At 36.9% G+C, this 12336-nt stretch overlaps 1 protein-coding gene across 1 annotated transcript; it reads left to right on the top strand.

Annotated features, from left to right (window-relative positions):
* Positions 1 to 1781: 1781 nt before the first annotated feature.
* On the top strand, positions 1782 to 9309 carry LOC139978906 (solute carrier family 22 member 21-like). Its single transcript, XM_071989472.1, has 9 exons — positions 1782 to 2642; positions 3241 to 3471; positions 3988 to 4184; positions 4767 to 5168; positions 5676 to 5810; positions 6889 to 6974; positions 7624 to 7744; positions 8070 to 8142; positions 8721 to 9309. The coding sequence occupies exons 1-9, from the start codon at positions 2307 to 2309 to the stop codon at positions 8955 to 8957; spliced, it is 1818 nt and encodes a 605-aa protein (XP_071845573.1). The 5' UTR covers positions 1782 to 2306; the 3' UTR covers positions 8958 to 9309.
* Positions 9310 to 12336: the final 3027 nt, after the last annotated feature.

Consider the following 12336-nt stretch of genomic DNA (forward strand, 5'->3'; position numbering starts at 1 on the left):
CGAAGGAAATTGAGGACGTTTGTTGTAGTGTTTGGTGGGTTGAAATTTTTGTGCAGAATAGAAACGTTAGAATGTAACTCAACATGAAGTCATCACTTGTGATCAAACATGAGCACATGTATATGCCTTTGTCTGAATATGTCAATCAAATCATATTAGGAGTACAAAATATCGGTGTTTGCAGTGAAAAGAGATGAAGGATAAGGAGTATCAATGAAGTTATTTGAGTGTTTCATATATACATAAAGAGATAGAAAGAGAGAGAGAGACTGACACTTAGTGCTCATGCTCGTGCGTTGCTCTTTCGCAATATATCCGGAAGCCACTTCCGCTTAAGCACTCGTCGTTCACAGGGAGGATCAGAGTACGAGCTATTTGTGCATGCGCCCGGATCAAGGCATATGATGGTCAACTGGTAATGCGATCTCCTGATAAGATCAGGAAGTGAGATCCGAGTCTAGTGTAAAAGCACCCTCACTGTTCTTGTTTTTTCAACTCATGACACCGTATATGTATAAATAAAATAATTATATACATATATATATATATATATATTTATATATAATTGACAAATAAGGAGTAAGTTTTAGAAAATATATTGGAATTTTCGGTCCCCCAGGGACCTTCGTCAATACTTGGCAGTCGAATGAAAAGTACAAAATGTGACACTGAAAGTATGACGCTAGATAAGTGTAAGAATCTCTTAAGTCTTTCTTTGATCAAGACTTAAGAGATTCTTCACCATGTGGCCAAACAAATAATATATCGTCAATATATCTATAATAATGTGATGGCTTAAGAGGAGAAGTGGATAGCATTTCCTGTTCCAATTCGTGCATAAATATGTTGACGTAACAAGGTGCCATCTTAGTGCCCATAGCGGTACCACTGATTTGTAGATAATTTTTTCCGTTAAAAGAGAAATAATTATTACTTAATATGAAACGTCTTTCTTTGTCAATTATGAGTCATATCTTATTTCTCTGGTTTCTCTAATAATATTTTCTTTTGGAGTAAACGTGGATTTTCGTTATATTATATATATATATATATATATATATATAATATATATATATAGCTAAATATCTTACAAATGAGTAGACAGTAATCATGCAGACAATATTACATAAGACCCAATTGTGGTGGAGAAGCATCGCTGCCAATTATTCAATTTTAGAAACTCTATCTGAGATGTGCAAGAGATTCTTGTCACCACATGAAGAGGACATGTTACTGTGGATCATTCCGATACGAGTCTAGTCAGATTGTAAGACTATTTCTATTATTCCGGGATCTTCGTGGACCTTCTGGAAGGCTACCGACGCCGCAACCAGTTGTTTTGCAAGTCATCACTCCGCTCTTTTGTTGGCTGAAACATATTCTCAACTCGTGGAGGAAAAGGAACCATGATCGCGTTCAAACTACTGATAAGGAATATTACGTTGGCTCTATGTCTTCGCAATATCTAGACATCGCCCAAAATGACTTTGCAAATCATAATTCCACCTACGGTGATGAAGTACAATTACCTTGACAAAGTTATTCGAAACTAAAATTCTTCTAAAAAAGTCTTTGAAGTCTTTGATGTTATTTAGCATACTGTCATGTCATCCGTTCTGCACCGCCATCAATGCAAACAGAGTTTCATGTAGTATCTTGTTATCTTATTGATCAGTGTCACATCAGCTTATGTCAAGGAGCTATACAAAATAGACACGATTTCAGTTTGCATTGTTTAAAACCCTGTTCCGTGATAACAGCTTGTGACTCTTTTAAGTAGCTGTAACCTTTGGAATGAAGACAGTCATTGCGGGATCACTGTAAGGTCACGTTGTTGTCATGCCTTGATAAAAACCGCATTTGTTAAGAAGAAATTTGAAGAGTGGCTGTTTATTCTTCAATCATATAAAGGCCAATGCGGTATGCTGGACAGACAAATCTGGACTATACTTAAGAACAAAGACATTATCACTTGTCTGTTGCTCAGCGCTATAAATCATATAAGAAGTCACATATTTTTCGGTGATATCATAAAAACTTGGAAATCGTTCGTTTGGGATGTATTCTACTTTTTAGCTGTGTATTTAGGTTGACCTCGAGCTTCAATTTCGTTTCTCTTGCTTTAGACAAAAAGATGTCCCCCAGGTATTTTCGTCAGAGAACGATCAGCAACTGTGTTACGATATGTATGAACTTGGATAATATGCTGTTTCAACTGCCGTTTTGTATATGTTCTCAGTAATATATGGCACATATTACATTGACCTTACTCATACCCTAACCTAAACTCATAGCAGCACCTAATAATGACGTTCGTTTCGACGGACAACATCCTGAACAAACTGAAACCGTTCGGGCGTCTTCAAATCATACTGTTGATAACATCTGCTTATATACAATGCTTTACACCGTTGATGGAACAATGTATTGTCTTTTTGGCGGCGACACCGGAACACCATTGTATTTTACAAGAAGGATACTATAAAAATCAATCCATCCCTCTCGAAGGTGACATCGACGTTAGTCAGGTGTATTCCTCGTGTCGAGAGTATGTGCAACCGGGAATCTATAACGATACCCAAGACTGTCAGAATGGATGGGAGTTTAGTACCGACGTATATGGAGAGACCATTATTAGCGAGGTATTGGTTCCCACGTTACCAAGTGTTGTATTTTGTTTTTCATTTTCATTCCATAATTTTTGTATTTGGTACTAACTTTCTTCATCTCGTGAAGGTATAGATAAGGGTTAAGGAAAGAGAAAAGAATTGACAAGCGATCGATATAAGGTATAAGTCAATATAGTTCACTGTATTTAGTTTTATGAAAATAATAAAATTTAACTTAATCCTACAACAGGTACACTCGATTGAAAATTAGTTCAAGAAAATCAGTTAATATATCTCACTTAATACATTTATAGTAACAACCCTGATCCCGCCATAATTTAAAGTTGACAAGTGAATTTAAAGTTCGTTGGTCAAGATGCAATTTACAACATAAAAAAAAGGAACATTCATAAAATTATCAAAATAAAATAAAACAAAATGACCCTTGTCATTTAGCCTCTGAAGAAGATCCTACTAGGATCGAAACGTCAGCCCAACTTAATTTTACACATTCTTATAATTATGAAAGTGAAGCGCTTCCCTTTATTTCTTAACATTGCATTAAAATAAATACTTACTATCATAATTAAAATTAAAACTATAATAATTACTATCATTATGAACCTCACAGTGGGATCTCGTTTGCACAAACAACCCAGCAGCTGAATTGGGCCAATCTATTTTGCATGTCGGTGGGATGGTAGGAGCTTTCGCTTTCGGGATGTTAGCAGATCGCTTCGGCAGGAGACCGAGTATTCTTCTGGCTTTTCTCTTATATGATATTTTCTGCCTTGTGATATGTCTCTCTCCAAACTTCGCCTCCTTCTTGGTCTTTAGATTCTTCGGAGGAGTCGCGCATATGGTAAGCATCCTTCCTTATTATAGAAATTTACTCAATATATAGAAAATAATCAATTTTTAAATATTCAATCAAATTCAATAGAAATATCAATACTAGTTTGAATGAGAACAACATTACAAATTCCTCAGCTTTCAAACAAAGTACAATTATACACAGTGTGAAGCGCTTTCAATTTCGTAATTAGGCCAACTATGCATTCAACATATATAGGTGGACGATAAATCCATGAATACATTAATGATTGATTTGTGTTAAAATTTACCAGTTGCATAGCAGAACCTGAAGTGTTTTAAAAAAGAATAAGTGTTATGATCTTATAAAAGCACATGAGTGTCAAGCGTTATAAACAGTATTTATAATTTGTCTTTCCTTTATGCTCCTTCGTTCGTGTGCTCGTTCATACATCTATTCTTTCATTCGTTCAGGAGTATTTCATTTTTTCAATCAACTCTTTCGGATACATCCATTCATTATTGCCTATTACACAACGTGCTTTGTGTCTTGTCTCTTTAACAGGGGATTTGGATTTGTATTAACAGCATCGTATCTGAGTATATGATTCCCAAATATCGGAGCATTGCAATGACAGTACCGTCGGTTCTCTTTTCCGTTGGTTTAATGTTTATGTCTCTGTTGGCATTTCTGATCCGTGACTGGCGTTATCTGCAATTAGCCATTACTGCACCGGTGGTACTTGCGACCTTTGGAATATGGTAAGTTTATAGAACAATTGTCAATTGAAGAAGTCTTTGTTGCAATGTATGATGTTGATATTAATAAAATAAAGTTATATAAATAATTATACAGCGGTTGGAAGAATGATTCGTTTCTTTGTGTCATTCTAATTTAAATCAAATTACTGAACAGACAAGTATGAATTCCCATCAGAATAAATCAAGTAACATTGTATAAAATATTATGTACTTTACAAAAGGCTAGAATCTTATGTTTCTTTTCTCTGAGAAGATAAAAAAAAAACATGTAACGCGTGTGCCATAGGTACGACGCCAATACGGTTCATCTAATTCGGCAAAAATACAATGCTATAGCAGTCCATCACTCCAATAACATTAAGGTGCAATCCACAAAGATAACGGACAACGGCGCAATTCGTATATGTAACGTGTAGGCTATAATGCCTATCATAGCACTACATGCCTCGGTACAACGTTGTGACACAATAAAAAGTTTACAATTTGATTTAGTTCCCTGCATGTCAAAAGTATAACTTTCACTGTAAAACAATATATGGCAATATTTGCAACATGCTTTTTTTTTCTCTTATGTAATTAAAGGTTTCTGCCAGAATCTCTAAGATGGCTAATGAACGATGCTAAGAAAGAAGAGGCTGTTAACCAATTAATAGAAAAATTAGCCAAGATTAATGGCACAGAAGTACCGAAAGATATATACTACCAGACTGAGCCTATACCTGCAAAGGACATATTTACCATATATGCAGGTGATTTGTCATTAAATTGTGACGAACGACTGAATAACTCAACTGTGCAACATAGTTCGGATGGAGAGCAAAATAATTTGGAAAAGACCGTTAAAGACATTGAAAGTAACAATATTGATGAGACTAAAGAGCGCTTAGAAGGTGATGTTCAAAGCAAATCTGAAGAAAAGAAGACCTACCTGGATTTGTTCAAACCGCCGGTGTTACACGTGACCATTGTCTTGAGTGTTCTCAGGTATAATTACAATAAATAATTACGCTAATTTCACATGGATTTTAATTTCTGTGTTTATGTAAAGACTGACAGTAGTATGCTTGGATAAAGAACGTATGGATAGATACAATAACATTCAGTTGTGTAGTGACATTGAAAAAAAAACATTATCAGAAAACACTAAAGCCCAAAAACTGAAGGTTCAAGAAAGGTGGAAAAACATCATATCGATAATATCAGTTTCATGTAACACTAGCATGTTGCGACACTGCTAAAATGCCCACGGTGGGTATAGCTAAAAACTTGGTACAATTCCTTCTTCTATATTGTACTTTTTCATGTCCAGTTTTAACGCGTCTTGACAGTTTGAGAGAGAGAATAACATTAGCTTAAAACAAAAGCTGTTTTAACTACTTTTAATTTCATGCATAACCATTTATCTTTTACATTCCACTGCATGATTTCTGCGCCGGCTCAGAATGGTAACATATTTTGCAGTGAGTCAATGTTTCATTGAAATATCTACAGGTTTACGTTGACTGTCGTATACTTTGGGTTTGCTTTGAGTACCGGTCGGTTATCTGGAGACCCTTATCTGAACTTCTTTTACAGTGCTTTGGTGGAAGTTCCTGCCAGGATTTTATCACCTTTCATTTACGGTTGGTAAGTCATAATAGGTACAATAGTGCTCCATTAATATCCTCATTGACCTGCAAGCTTTTTACCTATAGTAGGCCTAGGGCAAGCATGACTATTTTTTCTAAAAAGAGAAATTCTGGCAATTTATGGGGTGCCGAGCAGATGTTTATGGGGCCAAGCCAGTACTTCATATACAAATTAAAATGAGCAATTATTTTGCCAACGTATGCACATGGTCAGCTGTTTTTGTTTTCTGCCTTTCTTTTCTCAAGCTAGAAGAGATCATTGGCTATCATATGTTAAAAGTGGGGCCCTCTGATCATTTCTAACGCACTGTTACACCCTCACCCTCACCGCCGCCCCCTTCCCCCCCTCTCCACCCCTCTAACTCTGTATATTAATCTCGCTCTCTCCACCTCTGTCTCTCCATCCCTATTTCTTTCTCTCTCTCTGTCTCTTTACCCCCCCCCCCCTCCCTCTCTCCACCTTAGTGGCGGCGCCAGGAATTTTTAGTTGGGGAGGCTAAGGGGGGGGCTGAGCCAATTTTTTGGGTGGCTTACAAGATTGAGTGATCGCCGTCCTGGGGGAGGGGTATAAGGGGAGGGTGCCCCCTCCCCTTTTGAAATTTTTCCCAATCCTGGAAAGGCCTACATGCAAAATGGTGGCATTTAGCGAGGCTTTTGTCACCTGAAAGTTGCTCCAAAAATATGCATTTTTTTGTGAGTAACTTTAGTCAAATTAGAATGGAAGATACCAATTCACAGTTTTCGTATCACTAAAATATTACCTGCTGTGAAAGATCCAATTCCTTTGCTCAATTATTATATCGTGCAATTATTATATCATGCAAAATTATTATAAAAATGCATCAAAATTTCCATTGACCATTGTAGCACTGCGTTATGGCTGACAAAATTTGGGTAGGCTATTTTGTTTCAATGAGGTTTATTTTTTTTTGCCTATTTCAGTTGGGGGGGCTAATGGGGGGGCTGACTACTTCAGTGGGGGGCTAAAGCCCCCCCCCCCCCAAGCCCCCCCCCCCTTGGCGCCGCCACTGCTCCACCTCTCTATCTTTTTCGTTGTTTTTCTTGTTGTTTTCTAGGTTTCGTAGGACGTACGTTTTATCGTTTTGTCACTTTATGTGTTTTGCGGCGTTGACTGTGATATTACTCATCCCGGACCAAACAAGTAAGTTTTCAAAACCACAAATTATGATATTACCATACAATCCTTAGCTAAAGCATTATACATTCCGTACAATGAGATCTAAGTGTCAACAGAGATAACTTGATGATGTAATCTAGTCATCATAATATTCCGATGTTTGATGATTGCTTCATTAACAACATCGGAGGATATATATTTAGGTCAAAACTACATCACCATGGTATTTAGTATCGCAAAGATATGACGTTTTCATTTTCATTTTCTTAATATTTTGGAATGCATCTGGCGACAGTATGGAGTGAAGATGCCACCATGGTAATGGAACTGAAGTGTCTTTGCTTTTCTTGCATTACATATCCACAGAGGAAATAGTATTTCTACGAAAAAGTTGCCTCTTAAATGGTATTCTAAATAGACTTAACTTTTAAAGCTAAACTAACATTTTAATGTACCACATTTCAAGGACGCATTTAACAAGAAGATTAGAGGAAGGTAGGTCTATTAAAGACCACCAGTCGTCAGTACATAATATCTGGAGTTAAGCTAGTCAATAAAGTTTACGTCCAATCAATGATATCTCGAGCTACAGACACGATACTGAGATGGGTTATCATGTAATAAGGTGGGATATTTAATATTTCTTCTATTCAAAGTCTGTTTTATTTTGTAGAAAATGGAACAGATCTTGGCACGTTGAAGGTTTGGTTATCCCTTCTTGGTAAATTTTTCATCACTATGACACTTGGAGGGCTTCTTCTCTTAATCATGGAGTTAAACCCGACACCATTGAGGTAAGAGAAATTACGGTCCCACTGGAAGTTTCACAAAAACTTATCATAAAGCAATATTTGAGATCCTTATAGCGTTTTGCATAGCCTCCGGGCAATACTGCTTCGATTAGTGGTTTCGAACCTATCGAGAAAACATCATTGTCCATAGACCAAATGATTGGGGGCAACCGGATGTAAAGCGGGAGGCCGGTGAGTTCAATTACCGGTGGAGGCTGGAAGTATAACCGACCAAGCCCTGAATACAGGGGCATGATGAGGTAGACAGCATCGGTGCGGTTGGTATAGACAAACTGTACATATCCAACAATCTTCTTTTTTCCTTCAGAAATATGGGGAATGGCTGGACGTTGTGTGTGGGGAGGATAGGTGCGATACTGGCACCATTCATGCTATACGTGGTAGGAGAATACTTTATTAAAGTGGAATAGTTGAGGAAGGAAGAAATCTTTCCCTCTTCATCTATTTAACTGCTTATATATAATCCAATGAAATTAAACTGTTGTATTTTCCCAAGAGGTGAAGTTTAACCATCAGGCGTGGTTTTTTTGCCGACACTTCAATGTAAAGCAGATAATTGAATTATATTTGATAGATCACTACACTTCACAGTTAAGAGGATAGTTCAATGACGTTTTCATCCATTAACGTCTGACGTAGACTCTCGTTATATTTTTGGTAGTGCTGTTACGTTTTCCAAGGTTTATATCTCTTTACATGTAACTAACACTAATTAATAAAATCTGTAGGTGATGAGAGTTTGAGACTGAATCGTCCGTTAGCTGAAGCAACAATAAAACGAAGTTTGGGGAAATGTAACTCAACTGTATTAACCTTCAAGCAGCCGGACGTTGTATATAGAAATGACAGGGGAAAAACCCAGCATGCAACATGATTTCTAGGTATGCAAGTAAGACATCTCATCGTCTTTTAACCGCGATACATTTCACATATTCCATTTTGATTTTCGTCTCCGTAGGATAAATATTTACAGAACTTTTCGACGATTCTTATGGCTGCTTTATCATTAGTAACTGCTTTCAGCATACTAACCCTACCAGATACAAGAAAAACAACGCAACCACAAACTATAGAAGACTTGAGACAAATAATGAAACCAAGAAATAAAAAGAAGAAACCTGAAATGACAGAGCAAAGGAATGAAGCCTTCCAGCCAGATTCTAGGGTTGAAAATGACAAAGAGGATGAAGAATAGATATATATTCGTTTCGAGTTTAAGTAGGCATACCTGTCTTTGCTATAAAACATTTTAGTGAATTTATGTTGCTACAGTTATGAATTACGTTTTGACATTCTGGGACATCATCAACCAATTTTACATTAGCAAAAAATGTTTTTAAACATGATCATTAATTTGTCAGACAAATTAATCATAGTCCATTCATACCTTGTGAATGATACAAATTTTACAACAACAATATCTTTAAAAGAACATGTTTATCTGATTGATTAGGATAATTTAAATTATAGATTAAGATTAACGATAAGGCCTGCGTTGATGAGTCAAAGTTCTCATCAACATGTAACCCTTACAGGAACCTTTCAAATATTTTTAAAAAGGTTCAAAACCGTAGTTGCTAATGAGGGCTCCTCTGGAAAGCAGTGCTTCTGCACTGAGCAGGACTACCCTCATTAAAGATGACAATAATAAACAAAGAATAATAAAAAAAAACAATTACTACTAACTAATACTTGTATCTCTTTCTTTTCTATTTTATGAAGACCACACTTTATAACGAAAATATATGATCTCTTACCAGGTTAAAATTTTGTTTCACTTTGATAATACTTTATAATATCATTCTGAAATTTTTCATAATTCAATAAAGACGAAGGAAATTTGACTAGGCTAAAGCCCATACAATACTGTGCGATAAAAAAAAACGAGAGAAAATAAAAAAAAAGCATCTAATGAGATGTTACAGAGAGATTGGCTAAGCGCTAATGATTGAACGACTGGTAAAAGCAATTAGAAATATGGTAGTTTTGATTGTGTCGGAAGGTGAAACTTGTTGGCTTTCCCTCGATTTTCCTCGTGCCTGACTCGCTACGAGACCTCATAAGAATGAAATATACAACCATAATTAGACACTCCCTCTGGTACTTATAAGAAATTTAGTAAATCTCCTGATGCCTTTTCTATGTTTTAAGCTTTAAATAAATGAATAAAACATAAGATAAATCGGAGTGCGTAAGTAGTCGTTCTGCTTCAATCAAATCAAGAATCAATAGCGATGAAGCAACATTTAACAAAAATATTGCCTTAGAATGATAACCACATAATTTCAATAGAAAACAGTATTTGTGGTCTATATGGTATTCTGGTACAAAAATATAGCTAGGAGAACAGAACTCGGATACTTAATAATAATAATAATAATAAGACTTATAATGCGCACACACCACTCAAAGAATGTTCATGGCGCAATTAATTTAGATATAATTAATTTAGATATTATTTTAGATATTTTAGATAATTTTTTTTATTTAATTAATTTAGATATAAAATATTTTAATTAATTCGAAAACTTCATGAGCTAGGCATAATCATAGTCATGCATAAACCAAAGACATTCCTTGTATGATATACAAATAATGAATGGTTTCCATTCGTGCAATAGTGCAAATATTTCATTCGTTGAAAGATGGAATGTTCCATTCAACGAGGCGCAGCCGAGTTGAATGGAACAAATTACATCTTTCAACGAATGAAATATTTGCACTATTGCACGAATGGAAACCATTCATTATTTGTTTCATACAACACCTTCAAATTTGGATATAATTTGATGTAAAATGCACTCATGCAACAGATTGTTTTGAACAGACAGCTTTCTCTGCTCTCTTACCATTGAAAAAGTGCTATCAAAAAAGTATAACACATGGTTCTATTTCATAGAGTGCAAAAGAGCGGATTTTGCATGCAATCGACGAGCAATTGACCAATCAAATGGCCGGAATATAATTAGGTGTTGTATAATATGGGATATCACATCCTTCCATATTATTAATGGAGTCTTTTGCAGTACACACCTTTTGTATCCGTTCACTCTTTTCGCACTGTACTTTGCGTTCGCTCGACTTTAGCATTGATATTGTGGTCCTATTGTTTGTATGCATACACACGATAGGACCACCACACCAATTCCGTGAAATAAAATGGGATCTGTATATAGGACGAGCAGGTCCGTCAACATTTTTATTACGCAGATCCTGCCTATAAGAAAATCCGTCCTAGAAACCCTACTTTTTCCGTAAAAAGTAATGAGCCATTGGTCGGGAAGGTCGAGTAGGGTACCCCAGTTTTAACGGAAACATTAGGGTATCTAGGGCGGATTTTCTTATAGTCAAGATATGCGTAGTGTTTTGTATACGAAACCACGATAATCAGAATCAGTCTGAGAGTACCGTCGCGGGCAAAGACACCAAACCCCAAATCTTGCTCAAGCTCAGCCCAAGCCATGCCAAAACTGAGATCATAACACCTCCCATTCCGTTATCTTTGAACCCGGTGGCGGAGCGTCCATACAGTCAGGGGGCGGATGCCCCCCCCCCCCTGGCGGACTCAAATGGACTGCTGACGCCCTTTTCAGCTTTTTACCACTTTTTACTTATTCGCAATTATTTACTTTTTTATTGCGCTCTCATCTACCTATTGACATTTGTCACATTTTGTTGGCGATGACACCTATTTATTCTTCGTTTATTTGCAAATTAGCAATTGGGCCAGGAAAGGGTCATTTCCGGCGATCTAGGAAGTATCTTTACTCAAAATTTGTTTGTAGGCTCCGCGCCAACCTGTGGTGGCGCTCCGCTTAGATAGTGTCGAAAGCGCCGCTACAGACCAATCTCGCCCCCCCCCCCTTGACCAATACTCCTAGCTCCGCCACTGTTTGAACCCCACAAGAAATGAAAAGTCGTCACAATCTTGCGTGTAGTCTTAGTTACAGAAGATAGTTATAGTTCAATATGTTAATAGTTTTCTGGCGGAGGACCCCGTGTTCTCCCTCATTTGAGAATTGGCTTCAAAGACCAAGGGCCACACCCTCTCTGTCTTGAAAATCCTGGATCAATCCCTACACTATAAGAGCGGGTCCTCGATCAATGTCCATGCATGGTATGTATTCCTGGTTCTGTCTTGATTGAGTTTGCATGAAACACACACATCATGTCGTATGCACTGTACATATAAAAGTAAACGTAAAAACTTTAACTCAAGATACCCTGACAATGTTGTGAAACCACTAGAGGCTTAGTTGACATAACAGACATAACAGATATATGAAACGATTATACTTTGCATTTGAAACATGTAGAAGCTAACCCATTGTTTGCACTGACAGGTCGATACGTTTTCAAGCTTGGGGGAGGGGGGGGGGGTCTAGCCATACACAAGCTGGTTGTAAAAGTTACCTCGTAATATCCTTGAAACCCTTGCTGGGTTTACACGAATCAGAATCAGTGAATTGACGGGCTGACGGGGCAGACTCTGAAAATAACTAACATTAATCTAAAGGGAGAGAATTCCTTTGACCGGACATTTCAATTAGGCCTACTTGTGAAATTTGGGATAT

Source organism: Apostichopus japonicus, chromosome 13 (assembly GCF_037975245.1).
Source record: "Apostichopus japonicus isolate 1M-3 chromosome 13, ASM3797524v1, whole genome shotgun sequence".
Classification (NCBI taxonomy): Eukaryota; Metazoa; Echinodermata; class Holothuroidea; order Aspidochirotida; family Stichopodidae; genus Apostichopus; species Apostichopus japonicus.